The following is a 13,878-nucleotide window of genomic DNA, read 5'->3' on the forward strand; positions in this document are numbered from 1 at the left end:
GTCTGCCATGAATCTGGTGTAAACAACATTGTGGAGAATCATTGTTCTGATGGCAGAGTGTCAGAAAGAGAAGAAGGTTCTTAAAATGAAACTTAACTTTTTTGCTGACAAACTGTCCAAATTCAATGTTCTATCTTAAATTTAGCCTTGGGTAGACTGGCATTAGAATTAGGTATTGGACATTTTAGTGTAAAATTAGTTTATTTCTGCAATATTTTGCCTAAAACCATCTCAGTTCTTCCTCCAGCTACAGAACAAGTCTCTAGAGGGCCTGAAAAGTTGCTAAATATAACAACAAAGTGGATGATTTGGCAACAGGTCCTTTCTGGTTCCGACCACGCCCCTCTGGGTCTCTTGGCTCCGCCCACTTTGCTGAAACCTTTCCTCAGGGAGTTTAGTTATATTTTAAAGAGACAGAGACCAATTTCAAGGCATTAAATATGATATGGTGTGAGGTCAAATTTGTTTGAAATCATGTTTGGTATATACAGCATTTTCATAACGTCTGAAGCTAACAGTCACTGGACTGTACTATAAAATGGCACTATACATAAAAAAAATCATGATACTTTACCTTTAAAGCTGCATGGTTCTGCTGCTCTGTCGTTGGACGATGAGTCCAGCTGGAGGTGATGTGGTTCTGATGAAGGTGGATTGGTATCAATCTCCAGGCAGATCAGAGGGGTGTGTTACAGTCCGCCAGGAACCCTGTTATTTTCGGGAGGCTCTGTCTGTCAGAAGGTCGTTTGGGCTGAAATGTTTCCACTCAGATGGTTTTTCTCCTCTAAGCGGCTGCAGGTTTTCTGATCTGCTGTCAGCGTGTTGCAGCAGTCATGAAGCATCGCTGCAGGTTCCTCACAGGCGCCGTCGCTTCTCATCCATCACATTTCTCCACTTTGGTTTAAAACTGAACCGATTCTGCTTTTAAAACCTTCCTGGAAGATCTGAGTCCATGTTCTGCTCCATCCTGTCTGCCAGTTAATCACAATATTTCCAATATTTTATTTTTGTCTTTTCAGGCTTGATGGGTTTTACTTGAACAAACCTCCAGATTCAAAATTAATTCCCTGCTTCAGTTTGATCTAAATTAGCTTGTTAAGACGAGTCAAGCCCCCAATTATCTTAAAGTAGAACATCATTAGTAGGTATTAGCCCACTTCAGTTCTCCAGCTGACCTTTGACCTGCCAACTAGAGTGAGAGGAAGCAGGAGGATCTCCAGGGTTAAACTTTAATGAGCATTTCTGATCTTCTCCCTGAGCTCTGCAGGAAACATTCACTAACGGAAACTAATTCATTCACCTTCAGCTGTTCAGCAACAGGATCAGGTTTCCTCTCAGCATGGAGGAAAAACATTTGCTAATGGAGCAACTGGCGCTGGCAAGAGAATCACAGCACTAGCTACTGTTAGCTTTGGAGGCTAGAGGCTAGCATGCCTAGTCTGGTCAACCACTGGACTGCCTTCTTCCACTGCTGCACATCAGCACAGATAGGCTAGCTTTAATATTTGGTAGGCTGGCATTAGCCTTGGATTGCCTAGCATTAGCCTGTCATAGGCTAGCATTAGCACTGGATAGGCTATCTTTAGTTATTCCATCTGTTGGACCCAAACCAGACCTCGGTGTTGTTCCCCAGCTGAGATCAGGTCCAAATGCCACGGCGCCTCACTGGGTGACCTTTTCTCTCCCACCAGGGTCCGTCTGTCCCTTCCCACCTCCTGGTGACCTTTGTGTTTGCTGTGCAGAGCTGGAGCCGGTCGAACCTGCAGCCCTCGGTCAGACAGCAGGAACAACATGAACACAAACTGTTCAGCCTTAAGAGGCAGAGAGAAGGAAGTGAAGCAGCAGAAGTTTCTGGAAAAGGTCAACAGGAAGGAGGTTCTTCCTGGTTCTGATTGGGTTTAAGATATCAGAGCTGCAGCAGTGATCAGATCAGGTCCAGATATTTGAGGATGAGACCATGGTTCTGATCTGAACAGGCACATTTATGCTAATCCGCTAGTAGCAAAATTTTTAAATGTTTAGCGCATTTAGCTTTCTCTAAATGTTTCCAGATGAATTCTAAAGCGCTAATTTACTTTGTTGTTTTCTAAACTGTTTTGAGCTTTTGGTTATCGACTGTTAAGAATTCAAGTGGTATAGTAGACGTTTATGTTCATGCTCTTATTTTGAAGTTGGTGAAGTTCTGTTTCCTCTTCTCATGTTCGGTTTATTGAGCAAATGAGAAGTATACAACACATGAAGGAATGAGGTAAAACAATTAAAACCTACATTTGTTCTGTGTGTTTTCTGACCAAAGCATAATTATGGCCAATTAGGCTAAGAGTTAGCAAAACTCAACAACAATAAAACTGAAACCATGAATGAAAGGTCCAAAGAATCACTTCCTGTTGCCCAAACAATACAGGAAGAAGTGCAATGACATGTTTAGTCACATAGGGGGTGACATGCTATGTTGTAGCACATGTGTTATTGACAGATGGTTGAAATTACCACTTTAGCATTAGCTTCTGCTAAGCTCCATGTTGGTATAGCACGTTAGCAGGGCTAATGCATATGATTAGTGCTTTAGGGTTAGCGTAGCTAGCTTTTTAGCTAGCGGTCGCCTCCATCTGGATTTGGCTGATTTTTAGTCTGTAACGCTCCCTGTTGTTCTGTCTGGGTTCTTCAAGGTTCTGTTAGGCCAGGATGAGTCGTCAGTTTTCAGACGGGTCAGAAGGTCCAAACATGAAACTTTAGCTCCTCCCAACTCCGCCCTGCAGCAGAGGCTGACCTCTGACCCCCAGGGGTCAGTCCATGTGTTTCACACTGAGAGGAACTGACTCTGCATGGAGGTTATGACCTGGAGTCGGCACCAGAACCAGAACCAGCTGGGTCTGGTCTGTCGCCATGAGTCAGAGCTGTGGTAAAAACGAGTTCAGCTCTAACCATGACTCATCAGAATCCAGCCTGATCAGAGTCTGAATCATGACTCATCGCTACTAAGGTCAAGCGATGATTCACTGATGAGTCTGACGACTTGCACCTGAGACGTGATCAGACGGCGCCTCAGAGGTCAGACAGCTCCTCAGAGGTCAGAGGTCAGACAGCTCCTCAGAGCTCAGCCTGCTCATCAGAGGTCAGGTTGACCTTCGTCTCCAGCCTGCTCGTCATCATCCTCGGCTCCTCCCGGTTCTCTGCTGATGAAGTCGCGGCGTCTCTGATGATGGTTTCCTGTGTTGCAGTAAGCAGGACCAGCTGACCCTCCCTAATGTCCCGGTGGAGGACCGCCCCCCGTCGCCTCCCCGCACGGCGCCGCCCACCATGAAGGTAACACCTGCTGCTCCCTCCAGACGCCGCTCAGGCTCAGAGTCAGTCTGCCTGTTTCTCTGTTAGATCTGTTATTCCAGATGAAACCTACAGGTCTGTCATCAGAGGTGACATCACACCTCTGATGACATCACAGGAAGCAGCTAATCAGACTCCACACCCATCAGTATTTTCCTCTTTATTTGGATGTTTGGTTGGTATTCCTCCATTAGAGGAATAAACCCAAGGGATTCTGCTTGGATTCATAGAAACACTTCGAGCTGTTTCTATAAACAATGGACAGATTTTTACAGCCACATGTTTATATAAGCCAAATGTATACAAACCAAATCATCTTATTTTGCTGATAACCTGTAGAAATCAGTTCACAAAGGTACTATCTTTATGTTTCTGAGCAAACTGTGACATTTTAGTGTAAATTTGTTAAATTCTGCAACATTAGCCTGAAACTGTCTCAGTGCTGCCCTCTTTGGGTTGAATGGTGGCTACTGCAGTAGAATTATTGTTTACAGCAGTTCAGCTGACACAAATTACTATATTTGTCACCAGTCACATTTTGACTAAAAGTCTCTAACTTGAATTTGCTACCAGTTTGCTAACATGTAGCTAACAATTTGCTAGCATTTTGCTAAAGGTTTGCGACCAGTTTCCTCCATCCAGTATCCATCTTGGGTCAGAGGTCAAACCTAACATTTACCCTTTTGTATCACCAAAGCTTCTCAGTACCTGTTCAGATCTGTGAACAGTGACATGTCCACCATGTTGCTCATTAGCGCCACCTGATCAGCCCATTCTTGTGCCTCTTGTGATGTCATCAGTCCAGGTCCAGTAGAATCAGCAGCTTTAATCTCATCTTGAAATCATAACGGATAAAAATCCGTCCTTCCTTCCCCAATTTGTTCTTGTTGACAAGCAACAGAAACACGGGGCTGCAAACCCGGTTCTGTTCTGATTCGGTTCAAATGTTACTTCCTCCAGTTTCATTCCCAGTGATTCCTAAATAGTTTAAACATATTGAAGCGCTTCTGCTGACACTGAACTGGTTTATCTGTTTCTGTCTGCAGTCGGCTCATTTCTTCGACATGATGGACAAGATGGAGGTAAGACTTTAATTCGCATGGATTCCTCTGACGGTTCTGTTAAATGAGCCGAGACGCAGGCAGGATGAGGAGACTTTATGAAACATCAGAAATTATCTGCAGAAGAAGAAATGAGAAAAAAAAAACAGAAGTTAGGAGGAAGTGGAGCCTTTAAGTTTTGTTTGTTGAATAAAGGAGATCTGATGGGAGGAGGCAGCATCATGCTGTGGGATCATCGGATCAGCAGCAATCATAGATCAATATCTCCAGGATCAATCTAGCATTTTTCATCAAAACAATAAAACAAATTAAAGGCCAGGTGAGGAAGAGGAGGGCAGAGATGCTGCACAGCAGAGAGACGGAGGAGCGGAGAGCGACTTGGTCCAGTTGGACAGCGAGAGACGGAAAACCAGACGAGTCTTCTGGACAAACAACAGATGTCTCACTCGGACTGAAATACAGAGTTCTGCTGGGTTTTGGTTCCGACTCTGAATAAAATGTTTTTATTGGCTCATCAGAATAATTTCGTCCTGTTTTCTCTCCCGACTGCGGAGCAGCAAGTACCAGAAGCTGCTGAGATGAAGACAATCCCTCTGAGACAGAAGGCACGTCCGTCCACCTACCTGTCCATCCATCTGTCCTCATGTCCGTCCTGATTCCTGTCCTGATATCTGTCCTCACGTCCCTCCATCCATCTGTCCATCCATCTGTCCTCACGTCCCTCCATCCATCCGTCCATCCATCTGTCCTCACGTCCGTCCAGCTCATGTCCCACGTTTTTTTCCATGTTGATGTAAAACCACGAGCGTCTGATCAGCAGGAAGTCTCTGTTCCTGACAGGAAGTCACTCCGATCTTCACCTTCACCATCATCACCTTCATCATCATCATCATCATCATCATCATCATCATCATCAATCATCATCATCCTCGGCAACCCAAGTTGCATGTCCTCTCTGTTGCTGTGGATTTGTTGCTTCCTTCAGTTTAACATCTAATCGTCTTTGGTTTAGTAAAAGTGAACCTGTGGATTCAGTCAGACGTTTACAGGAAGTGAAACTGAAGCTGTGATGTTGCAGATGTGATGTCGGCCATGTTTGAAACCTCCTCTGTCTCTGTTTCAGGACGATTACATTCCTTATCCCAGGATCGAAGAGGTGAGACTCAAACGTCTCTGTCCTCCAGTCCAGAGGTTGTGAGTTTGATTCCTGCCAGCAGTTTGAGGCAGCCGGGACGGTTTCACCCATTTTATTAATATTCTGATGGTTTCCAAAAATATCTGGGCTGAATTTTTTCTATCAAAGCTAAAATTACAGTTTGGACGTATTTTGTTATTATGGCTGTAAAATGTGAGATTTGGTTCATTTTCCCAGGAGAGGTTAAACTTTACTGTCCAACATTTTAGCTGTTTCAGCTGTTTAAAAGAAGAAAATGACAAAAACTGACTTTATTTTGAGATTTTATGAAAAAAAAATCATGAAGTTGTGAATTGGTATTTCAAATGTTCACAATATTTACCATTTATTTATGAGTCTAGGAATCTGAGTGTACAAAATATAACTATTATGCCAATTAACAACACAAAGATAAACAGATTGATATTGCACATGAACTATTAATTTCAATTGTGAATCTTTCACATGTGCTAAAAAACTATGCAAAAAATAACTACATAAAAAAAATTATGCCACATAGAAAACAAACTTGTCAAATCGCATATTAATATTTATATAAGGCATATTAGGGTCATTGTAGATGGGAAAGAAAGGAGGACATTTCCACAAAAAAAATGAAATTTCCTTGAAAAAAGCTAAAATTTTTGAGCTTCAAAAGAATTTTGCGAGAAAAACTCAGAAATTTATTACATTTATGTCAGAATTCTTCTACTTTTAATATTTTTCTAGGAAATGTTCAACTTCTCAAACTTAGCAATGTCCTATTTTGTTCTACAAAGTTTCTGATATTAATCTCAAAATTTCTGAGGTTTTTGTTGGAAATTTACTCCAGTTTTTTCGTTCCACTCTGACTCTAACATGCCGTCGTATATTTCATCTGAACTTTTGACCTGACACTTGAAATATCATGAAAACAGTTAAAAAGTAAAAAAGTTTATTCTCAACATTCAAAATATAAAACTGTAACATGACAACAATGCTGTAGTAATAACAGTAGAGCCGTTGCCGTGACTACGCAGCAGCAGGTAGCTCAGCATTTCCTCCAGGTGTGACAGAAACATGTCGACTCTGCAGGTGTTGGAGAGGGGGCCGCCGTACCCGCAGGTCATCCTGCCGCAGTTTGGAGGCTATTGGATAGAAGATGCAGAGGCTCTGCCCTCTTCCGAGGCCCCGCCTTCAGATGCTCCGCCCTCTTCTGAGGCCCCGCCTTCTTCCGAGGCCCCGCCTTCAGAGGCTCTGCCCCCATCCGAGGCCCCACCTCCAGAGGCCCCTCCTCCTGATGCTCCACCCATTGAGGCCCCACCTCCTTCCTCTCTGCAGTGCAGCGGTGCGGAGGTGGAGGACAGAGGAATAAGGGAGGCAGAAGGTTCTGCCCCAGGGGATTATGGGTATCACCTGGAGGAGATCAACGAGGCAGCACGCGCGTACAGGAAGCACTTCCTGGGCAGGGTGAGCTGTGATATCTTATGAATTAAATCTGTGTTAAAACATTTTGTGGTTTGCAGCAGTTTCAGTTTTTGGTCTCCAACGTCTTCCTGCCTTTCAGGAACATCTGAACTTCTTCTGCTCAGTCAGCAGTTTGGGAAACCTGCTGCTGTCTGTGAGACACGAGGAGGAGAAGGAACACGAATACCTGCACGTCATCATCAGGTAAACACAGGAACCGGGTCGGGTCAGAGCTCAAAGAGGGGCTTGGACCCTCTGGGAACTGCTTGTAACTACTGGTGGGCATTTATTATGTCATTTATCGTGATAAATGTTTTATCATGATAAGAATTTTGATTTATCGTTGTGACAATAAATTCCAATTAATGATGTTTAACTGTCATTATTGTCAGGTTTGATAGTTTTGCTATTTTCTCTGCAGTTTGTCCAATAAAAGTCTCAATAAATACCAATAAATATGACTTCATGCAGTTACTGTCTGCAGTTTAGTGAAACAAATCACACTTCATCATGTGACTGGTGCCCTAAAGAAACAAGCAGGAATGTTTTTCAAGAGCACTATTTGTGTTTGTGGAGCTACAGTTGCTACAGTGTTATAGTCACCTAAAAAGATGCAATAAATGGTTATTATTGTCACGTTTGTTACAATTGTATCACAAATTATTGTGATAAAACTTTAGGTCCACATCGCCCAGCCTACTGGTGACTCCAGTTAAAGTTTGTGGCGTTTTTGTTTTTAGGTAGGGGGCCTTGGACACTCTCATAACTGCTTTGGGTCTAGTTAAAGTTTTAAAAGCAGCAGTGTTGTTCCTCTGGATCCAGGTTTGTTCCTTGTGTTTGCTTCAGGTCTCGTCTGAAAAGCGTCTACCACAGATTATCTCTGTCGGAGCTGCCAGACATCCCCAGCGTTCCGGAGCTGGCCAAGGTGTCCACCCACCTCACTTCCTGTTCTCCTCTAAACAACTTCCTGTTCCTGTGGTTAAAAAGAAAACTGCTTGAATCAATCAATCAATCAATCAATCAATCAATCAATCAATCAATCAATCAAATTTTATTTGTATAGTATATTTCAGTAACAAGGCATTTCTAAGTGCTGTTACATCAAAAAAACACAAAGTCTCTCTCAAACTCTCAAATATTAAGAGCTGCTCTAGAAATCACAGCTTTGCATTGAAGACTAACTAAAGACAGATAATTCAGTTAAAGGGCCGGCAGCATGTAAAATTCATATTGTAATGTTTTTCCCTCATTAAATCAAACCTGCACTGTTGCTTTGATTCTTTTATGTTTAAGAAATCCTTTAATCTCCATGGCAACCATTCAGATGTTAAAACGTCTGGGTGGACCTAGCCCCGCCTTCAAGATGCGGCTCTGCCCCACTCTGCTCCTTCAGACTAGCCAGCAGCAATTAGCAAACATCTGGTGAGCTCATTATAGGAGCTGCTGCACAGAGCAAGGCTGGTAAAAACATTAAAGGGTTAACAGAGGAGCCATGTTGGGATGACTTCCTGGAGGCGGAGCTTCAGAAAGAGCAGGAATTTTTAAAGAGGCAGAGGCCCAATTTGAAGGTGTCATATTAGGAGGTCAAGTTTGTTTAAATCATACTTGATATGTAGCATTTTTATAACAACTGAAGTTAACATATTTAGTTGATTTTGCTATAAAATGACAGTAAGACACATAAAACTGCCTCGTTTTTGTTTTCTTTGACAGAAATGTAGAAGGTGAATATCTCGTTATGATCCAGGTTCATTTGATTTGAGACATTTCTGAGGCTAACAGACATTCTGCAAGACGCATTTCACACTGACCTGTGAGAGTTTATTGCTGATGAAAGTTAACGGTGTGACCTGTTTGTCCTGAAGCTTGTGTGCGACGAAGCGGCCTCCCTGCGGTTCAGTCCGGTCCTCTACCCCAAGGTGAGCTCGTTCTCCTCGTTCTCCTCTCAGTTTCTGCTGCTGAGACTCGTCCAGCTGACGCTGTCCTCTCCACCTGCAGGCGTCTCAGCTCATCGTCAACTATGACGAACACGAAGTCAACAACACCTTCAAGTTCGGCGTTGTCTACCAGCGCTTTGGGCAGGTCAGAACTGGCCATGCTGCTGATCTCATTAACGCCAAAATAACTGGGAAAAAAAACTATCTGACTCTGAATAGTAACCAAACTCTAGATTCAATGTTTATTAACTGAAAAAACAAATTATATCAGATCATTTATAGGATTAAGTTTATGTAGCTCATTTATGAATCTCCATGCAGAAATATTTTCATCCCACAGTTTGTGTGTTTATCCACCCAGACACCAGGAGGCGCTACAGATATAGAGACTCAAATGAATTCTGTTAGAACAAAATTACTTTGTTTTTTTACTGTGTTCAGGTTTGTCGCTCACAATTGTCCTGTTTTTAATTTCCAAACTGAAAACAATGTGTGAGGAAACAGGAAGTAATAAAAGCATCAGGGAGTGAAAATGTACCAAAAATTATGATTTTACATTTAATGCCAAACTGTAGCAACATTACACAAAGTTTATTTTATCACACAGTTAAAGGGATCAACAAAGTATTTTATTTGAATTTTATCTCTATTCTATTTTATTTTAATTTAATGTATTTTATTTATTTTTTGTTATATTTTATTTGTGTTTTCTTTGCTTAAAATAAAATATTATTTGTTTTTTATATTTAATTATTTTAATCTTATTTTATATGTTATGCTTTTGTATTACTATTTTATTTGTGATTTATTGTTACAAAATGAAATACTGTATTTGTCTCTGTGGTTTATCATGAGAAATGTAGAAGTTACTATCTGAAAATTGAAAAATAAAACAATTTTTTAGGTTTTTCTGCCTCCTGAGAAACATTTGACTCATAACCTCTAGTTGAGCCTGAGGTGATCTGTGATTGGCTGTGACAGCAGAGGTGACCTGTGATTGGTTGAGGCAGCAGAGGTGATCTGTGATTGGCTGTGACGGCTGTTACCTGTGCAGGTGTCAGAGGAGGAACTGTTCACCAACAACCAGGAGTCTCCGGCTTTCTCCGAGTTCTTGCAGCTGCTGGGAGAAACGGTGGAGCTGCAGGACTTTAAGGGGTGAGCAGCGCCACAAGCTGAACCATGGACAACACAAACCGTGGAGTTTCTGTTCAGGGCAGCAAAATCTGATCTCGGGTCAGCGCAGAGTAACAATAACAAAGTTAGTCGAGTAAAGATAAAGAGAAACCGTCCAGGAAATGAGTCAGGTGAGAGAAAAACTACAAATCAACAAATTATTTAATGTTTAGAGATGACATCATCGGACAGATAAAATATACAGTTATGTGGAAATGTTGGTATTTTAAGGACCGAAATGAAAATAATTCACATAAATAATTCACATAAATAATTACTTTCAATATAAAGATTGTTAAACTTTGTCATAAACTGCAGGTGTGTTTATGTGTCTGGTCATTTTTTGGTTAAAACAAGTTAGTTCTTCAATTAGTACACGGAAATTTGACTCAAGTCAGAGTAGAAACACTTTATATTAAAGCTACTTGAGTAAAACTAGTTACTGGCCAACTGTTGGTTTTTAAAACCAACTCGATATTAAACATTTATTAGAAATAATTTGATTATTTGGGATTAAAAAGGATTAGTTGGAATCTAAACTTTCATATTTGTCGTAATTTTCATCAAAATGAAACTTTTTCATTTTTACCACAAATTGAAAACCGTCAGTTTTTGGATTTTAGCTTCAGGAATAAAAACTAAAACTTAACAATGTCATGTTGTGTTCACCAGCTGATCCTTTTGGACTTGGTAGAACCGGGCCGGTCCAGTCAGCTCTTGCCCTCCTGTCTGCAGGTTCCGGGGCGGGCTGGACGTGTCCCACGGCCAGACAGGGTCCCACTCTGTCTACACCGTCTACAGAGGTCAAGAGGTCATGTTCCACGTCTCCACCAAGCTGCCGTTCACCGAGGGAGACGCGCAGCAGGTAGAACAGAAAACTGCCGGGAATCCGGGAAAACTCAGGAAATAAAAACAACAGGAAGCATGATAGGAACATGGATCTCTGTGATTCCATTTGGTTCTGATTGGTTCTGGTTGGTTTTAGTTAGTTCCGTTTGGTTCTGTTGGTTCTGGTTGGTTCTGTTTATTCAGGTAAGGTTTTTGGGTTTAAACTTAGAGCTTCTATCAGATTCTTTCTTTTTGTTAATCAAAGTAAAACTAAAATAATATTTTTACAGAAACTAAAAATAAATCTTTTAGTTGCTGTCATCTCAGAGTAGAGAAACTGTTATTCTTTCTGCTGATCAATAATTAAAGGTATTGATCAGCAGAGCTATGGTTATTGCCCGAGTGCTTTTGATATAGACAGTTGCCCAGGGCAGCATGAGAAGAGGGGAGGCTGAATGGTTCAATCATAAAACTGAACTTTTAAAGTTTATTTTCATGGGACATAAAAACACCTGAAAATGGACCCAGATTCCTCAGTTTAACTCGGTGTTTTCAAGACTGCACTTCCCCCTGTTGGTCACTAACACCTTGCCCGTGTCACTTCTGTCGCTCAGCTGCAGAGGAAACGCCACATAGGAAATGACATCGTGGCGGTGGTGTTCCAGGAAGAGGCCACGCCCTTCGTCCCCGACATGATCGCCTCTAACTTCCTGCATGCCTTCATCCTGGTGCAGGCAGAGGAGACGCACTCGGACAGTGCCACTTACAGGGTAGGAGGTCTCACTGAACCCAACTACCAACCCGACAAAGTCCATCTGGGTTGAGGAGAACCGAACCAGAACTGAACCTGCTTCTCCAACTTCTGGCAGGTTTCCGTCACAGCGCGAGAAGACGTCCCACCATTTGGACCGCCGCTGCCAAACCCGGCCGTCTTCAGGAAGGTGAGCTAGGAATCCAGTCAGAACCGGGTCGAGTTCTTACATCGAACCGGGTTACATTCTAATGTCTGGACCGAACCGGGTCGAGTTTTAACGCCCGAACCGAACCGGTCTGATCTGTGTTTTTCTTCTCCAGGGTCCAGAGTTCAGGCAGTTCCTCCTCACCAAGCTCATCAACGCGGAGCTAGCCTCCTACAAGAGCGAACGCTTCGCCCGGCTGGAGGTAACCAGCAGGGGGAGCCGTCTCCCCCAGCCTGCTGGACAGTATGGACAGGGTTCAGACTCTTAACGGGGTCTTATGGAGCTAAAATAGGGCCATAAAGTTTGTTCAGAATTTTTTTCAGCTAAAAAAGTTTTGAAGCTGAAAGAAAATAACTTTTTTTTAAGGCTCAAATCTTTTTTTCAGTTTAATTTTTTTTTTTTTTTGTTTAAAATTGATTTTCACTGTGAAATAGTTTGTTGTTTCTTTGTGTCAAAATATGTTTTTTATTTCAGTTTTAACCATTTTTTGTTTCAAAAATGTTTTTCAACTGAAATGATTTTTCATGTTCTAACATTTTGGCCTTAGTTTAAATCTGCTTTCCCTTTGTTGAATCATCTTTCCTCTTTTTCTGCTGCTGGATGAAAAAGTTTCCTGATCCAAACACAGTTTGTTGTGTCTGAATCATTTCGCAGCGTTTTGGGATTAAATCCTGATTTTCCCGGTGCATCTGCCAGCAGTCGGGTTTCTCTGGAGTGAATTGGTTCGTTTTATTTCTCTCCTGCTCAGGAGCGGACCCGCTCTGCCCTGCTGGACGGCCTGCTGGACGAGCTGCACAGACGCTCCCAGTGCATGCTGGGATTGGGCTCGGGGATGGAAGAAGAGGGCCGGGGTGAGAATGGCCACGCCCACGGAGGACTGCTGGAGTCCATCAAGGTCAGTATGAAGGTCACTTCAGCTTTACTCTCACAAACATCCCAGTTTGATCGTCTGACTCTTTGTTGGAAACCAGTTCAGGAGTTTAATGTTTAGCTGGTCAAAATCCTATTTAAATATTTCTGCTGTTTCATTTCAGAGAGCGATGAAGGGGCGGAGCGTATCCATGGAAACCATGTCGCGTGGTGGGGCGGGGCTACCCACCAGTCTGAGTGGGGGCGGTCTAGCCCACCTGAGCATTGAGGTGAGCAGAAATGGTCCAACGCTCCGGTTCCACCTCAGCAGCTGTTAGCAGCTGGATTATTTTTGTGTTTCTGTTGCCAGGGCAACGTGAAGTCTCCGGTGAAGCGGCGGTCAGGCCTGTTCCCCCGCCTGCTGAGTGTCGACAGCCAGACAGACAAGCACAGCCACAGGAGGTAACCACGACAATGACCTTTCTGATGACCTGACAGAAGTCTAATAAATGTTGTGAAAAACTGAGAGTTTTTTTTTATTATTATTATTTAACACAGTTTGGTCAGAAAAGTGTCACAACATCTGCAAAGCAAGTGATTTTATAGAACCTGACATCTGAGACACAGAACAAATGAAAACAGGGCCTAGAACAGAACCCTGAGCTGCTAATCCGCTAACACGCTAATAGCAGAACTAGCTTTCTGTTTAGCGCTTCTTTTAAAAATCATTTATCACACTTAGCTTCCCCTAAATTAATTTTTCTAGGAAATTCTAAATGGCTAAATGACTCTTACTTTTTATACTTTCAAATTCATGCTCTTATTTTGAAGTTATTCAAGTATGTTCACACTGCAGTTCCATTTCCTCTCCTCACTTTCTCTTTTTTCCATAAAACGTTAACTTCAACGAAATACTGTGTTGACATAGCACCATAGCATTTTCTTCAGCTAAATACTGTTTTGGTGTAGTTCTTTAGCATTAGCTTCCGCTGAATACCATGTTGATTTAGCAACTTAGCATTAGCTTCAACGAAGCACTTTAGCATTAGACACTATTTATGATTAGTGCTTTAGGATTAGAGCAACTGTTTTAGCTAGGGATGCTCACTTGTGGCCCAGAGGAACTC

General features: G+C 42.3%; 1 protein-coding gene across 5 annotated transcripts in view; it reads left to right on the forward strand.

Annotated features, from left to right (window-relative positions):
• Positions 1-13,878, forward strand: part of LOC106960402 (rap1 GTPase-activating protein 2-like) — a 29,327-nt gene that overhangs the window by 11,685 nt on the left and 3,764 nt on the right. For 4 of the 5 annotated variants that reach the window (XM_015053487.1, XM_015053485.1, XM_015053486.1 and 1 more), the window contains 17 exons: positions 3,222-3,306; positions 4,371-4,406; positions 4,943-4,990; positions 5,509-5,541; positions 6,634-7,008; positions 7,106-7,209; positions 7,852-7,930; positions 8,871-8,924; positions 9,004-9,087; positions 9,997-10,097; positions 10,851-10,980; positions 11,558-11,713; positions 11,813-11,884; positions 12,018-12,104; positions 12,651-12,797; positions 12,937-13,041; positions 13,122-13,213. In XM_015053487.1, the coding sequence (XP_014908973.1) occupies positions 3,222-3,306; positions 4,371-4,406; positions 4,943-4,990; positions 5,509-5,541; positions 6,634-7,008; positions 7,106-7,209; positions 7,852-7,930; positions 8,871-8,924; positions 9,004-9,087; positions 9,997-10,097; positions 10,851-10,980; positions 11,558-11,713; positions 11,813-11,884; positions 12,018-12,104; positions 12,651-12,797; positions 12,937-13,041; positions 13,122-13,213 (1,788 nt within the window). The remainder of the gene's footprint in view (positions 1-3,221; positions 3,307-4,370; positions 4,407-4,942; positions 4,991-5,508; positions 5,542-6,633; positions 7,009-7,105; positions 7,210-7,851; positions 7,931-8,870; positions 8,925-9,003; positions 9,088-9,996; positions 10,098-10,850; positions 10,981-11,557; positions 11,714-11,812; positions 11,885-12,017; positions 12,105-12,650; positions 12,798-12,936; positions 13,042-13,121; positions 13,214-13,878) is intronic. The other variant, XM_015053488.1, reaches the window with a different exon arrangement.

The sequence above is a fragment of the Poecilia latipinna genome, unplaced genomic scaffold (assembly GCF_001443285.1).
Source record: "Poecilia latipinna isolate Pla-1442-1.1 unplaced genomic scaffold, P_latipinna-1.0 Scaffold1184, whole genome shotgun sequence".
Lineage (NCBI taxonomy): Eukaryota > Metazoa > Chordata > Actinopteri > Cyprinodontiformes > Poeciliidae > Poecilia > Poecilia latipinna.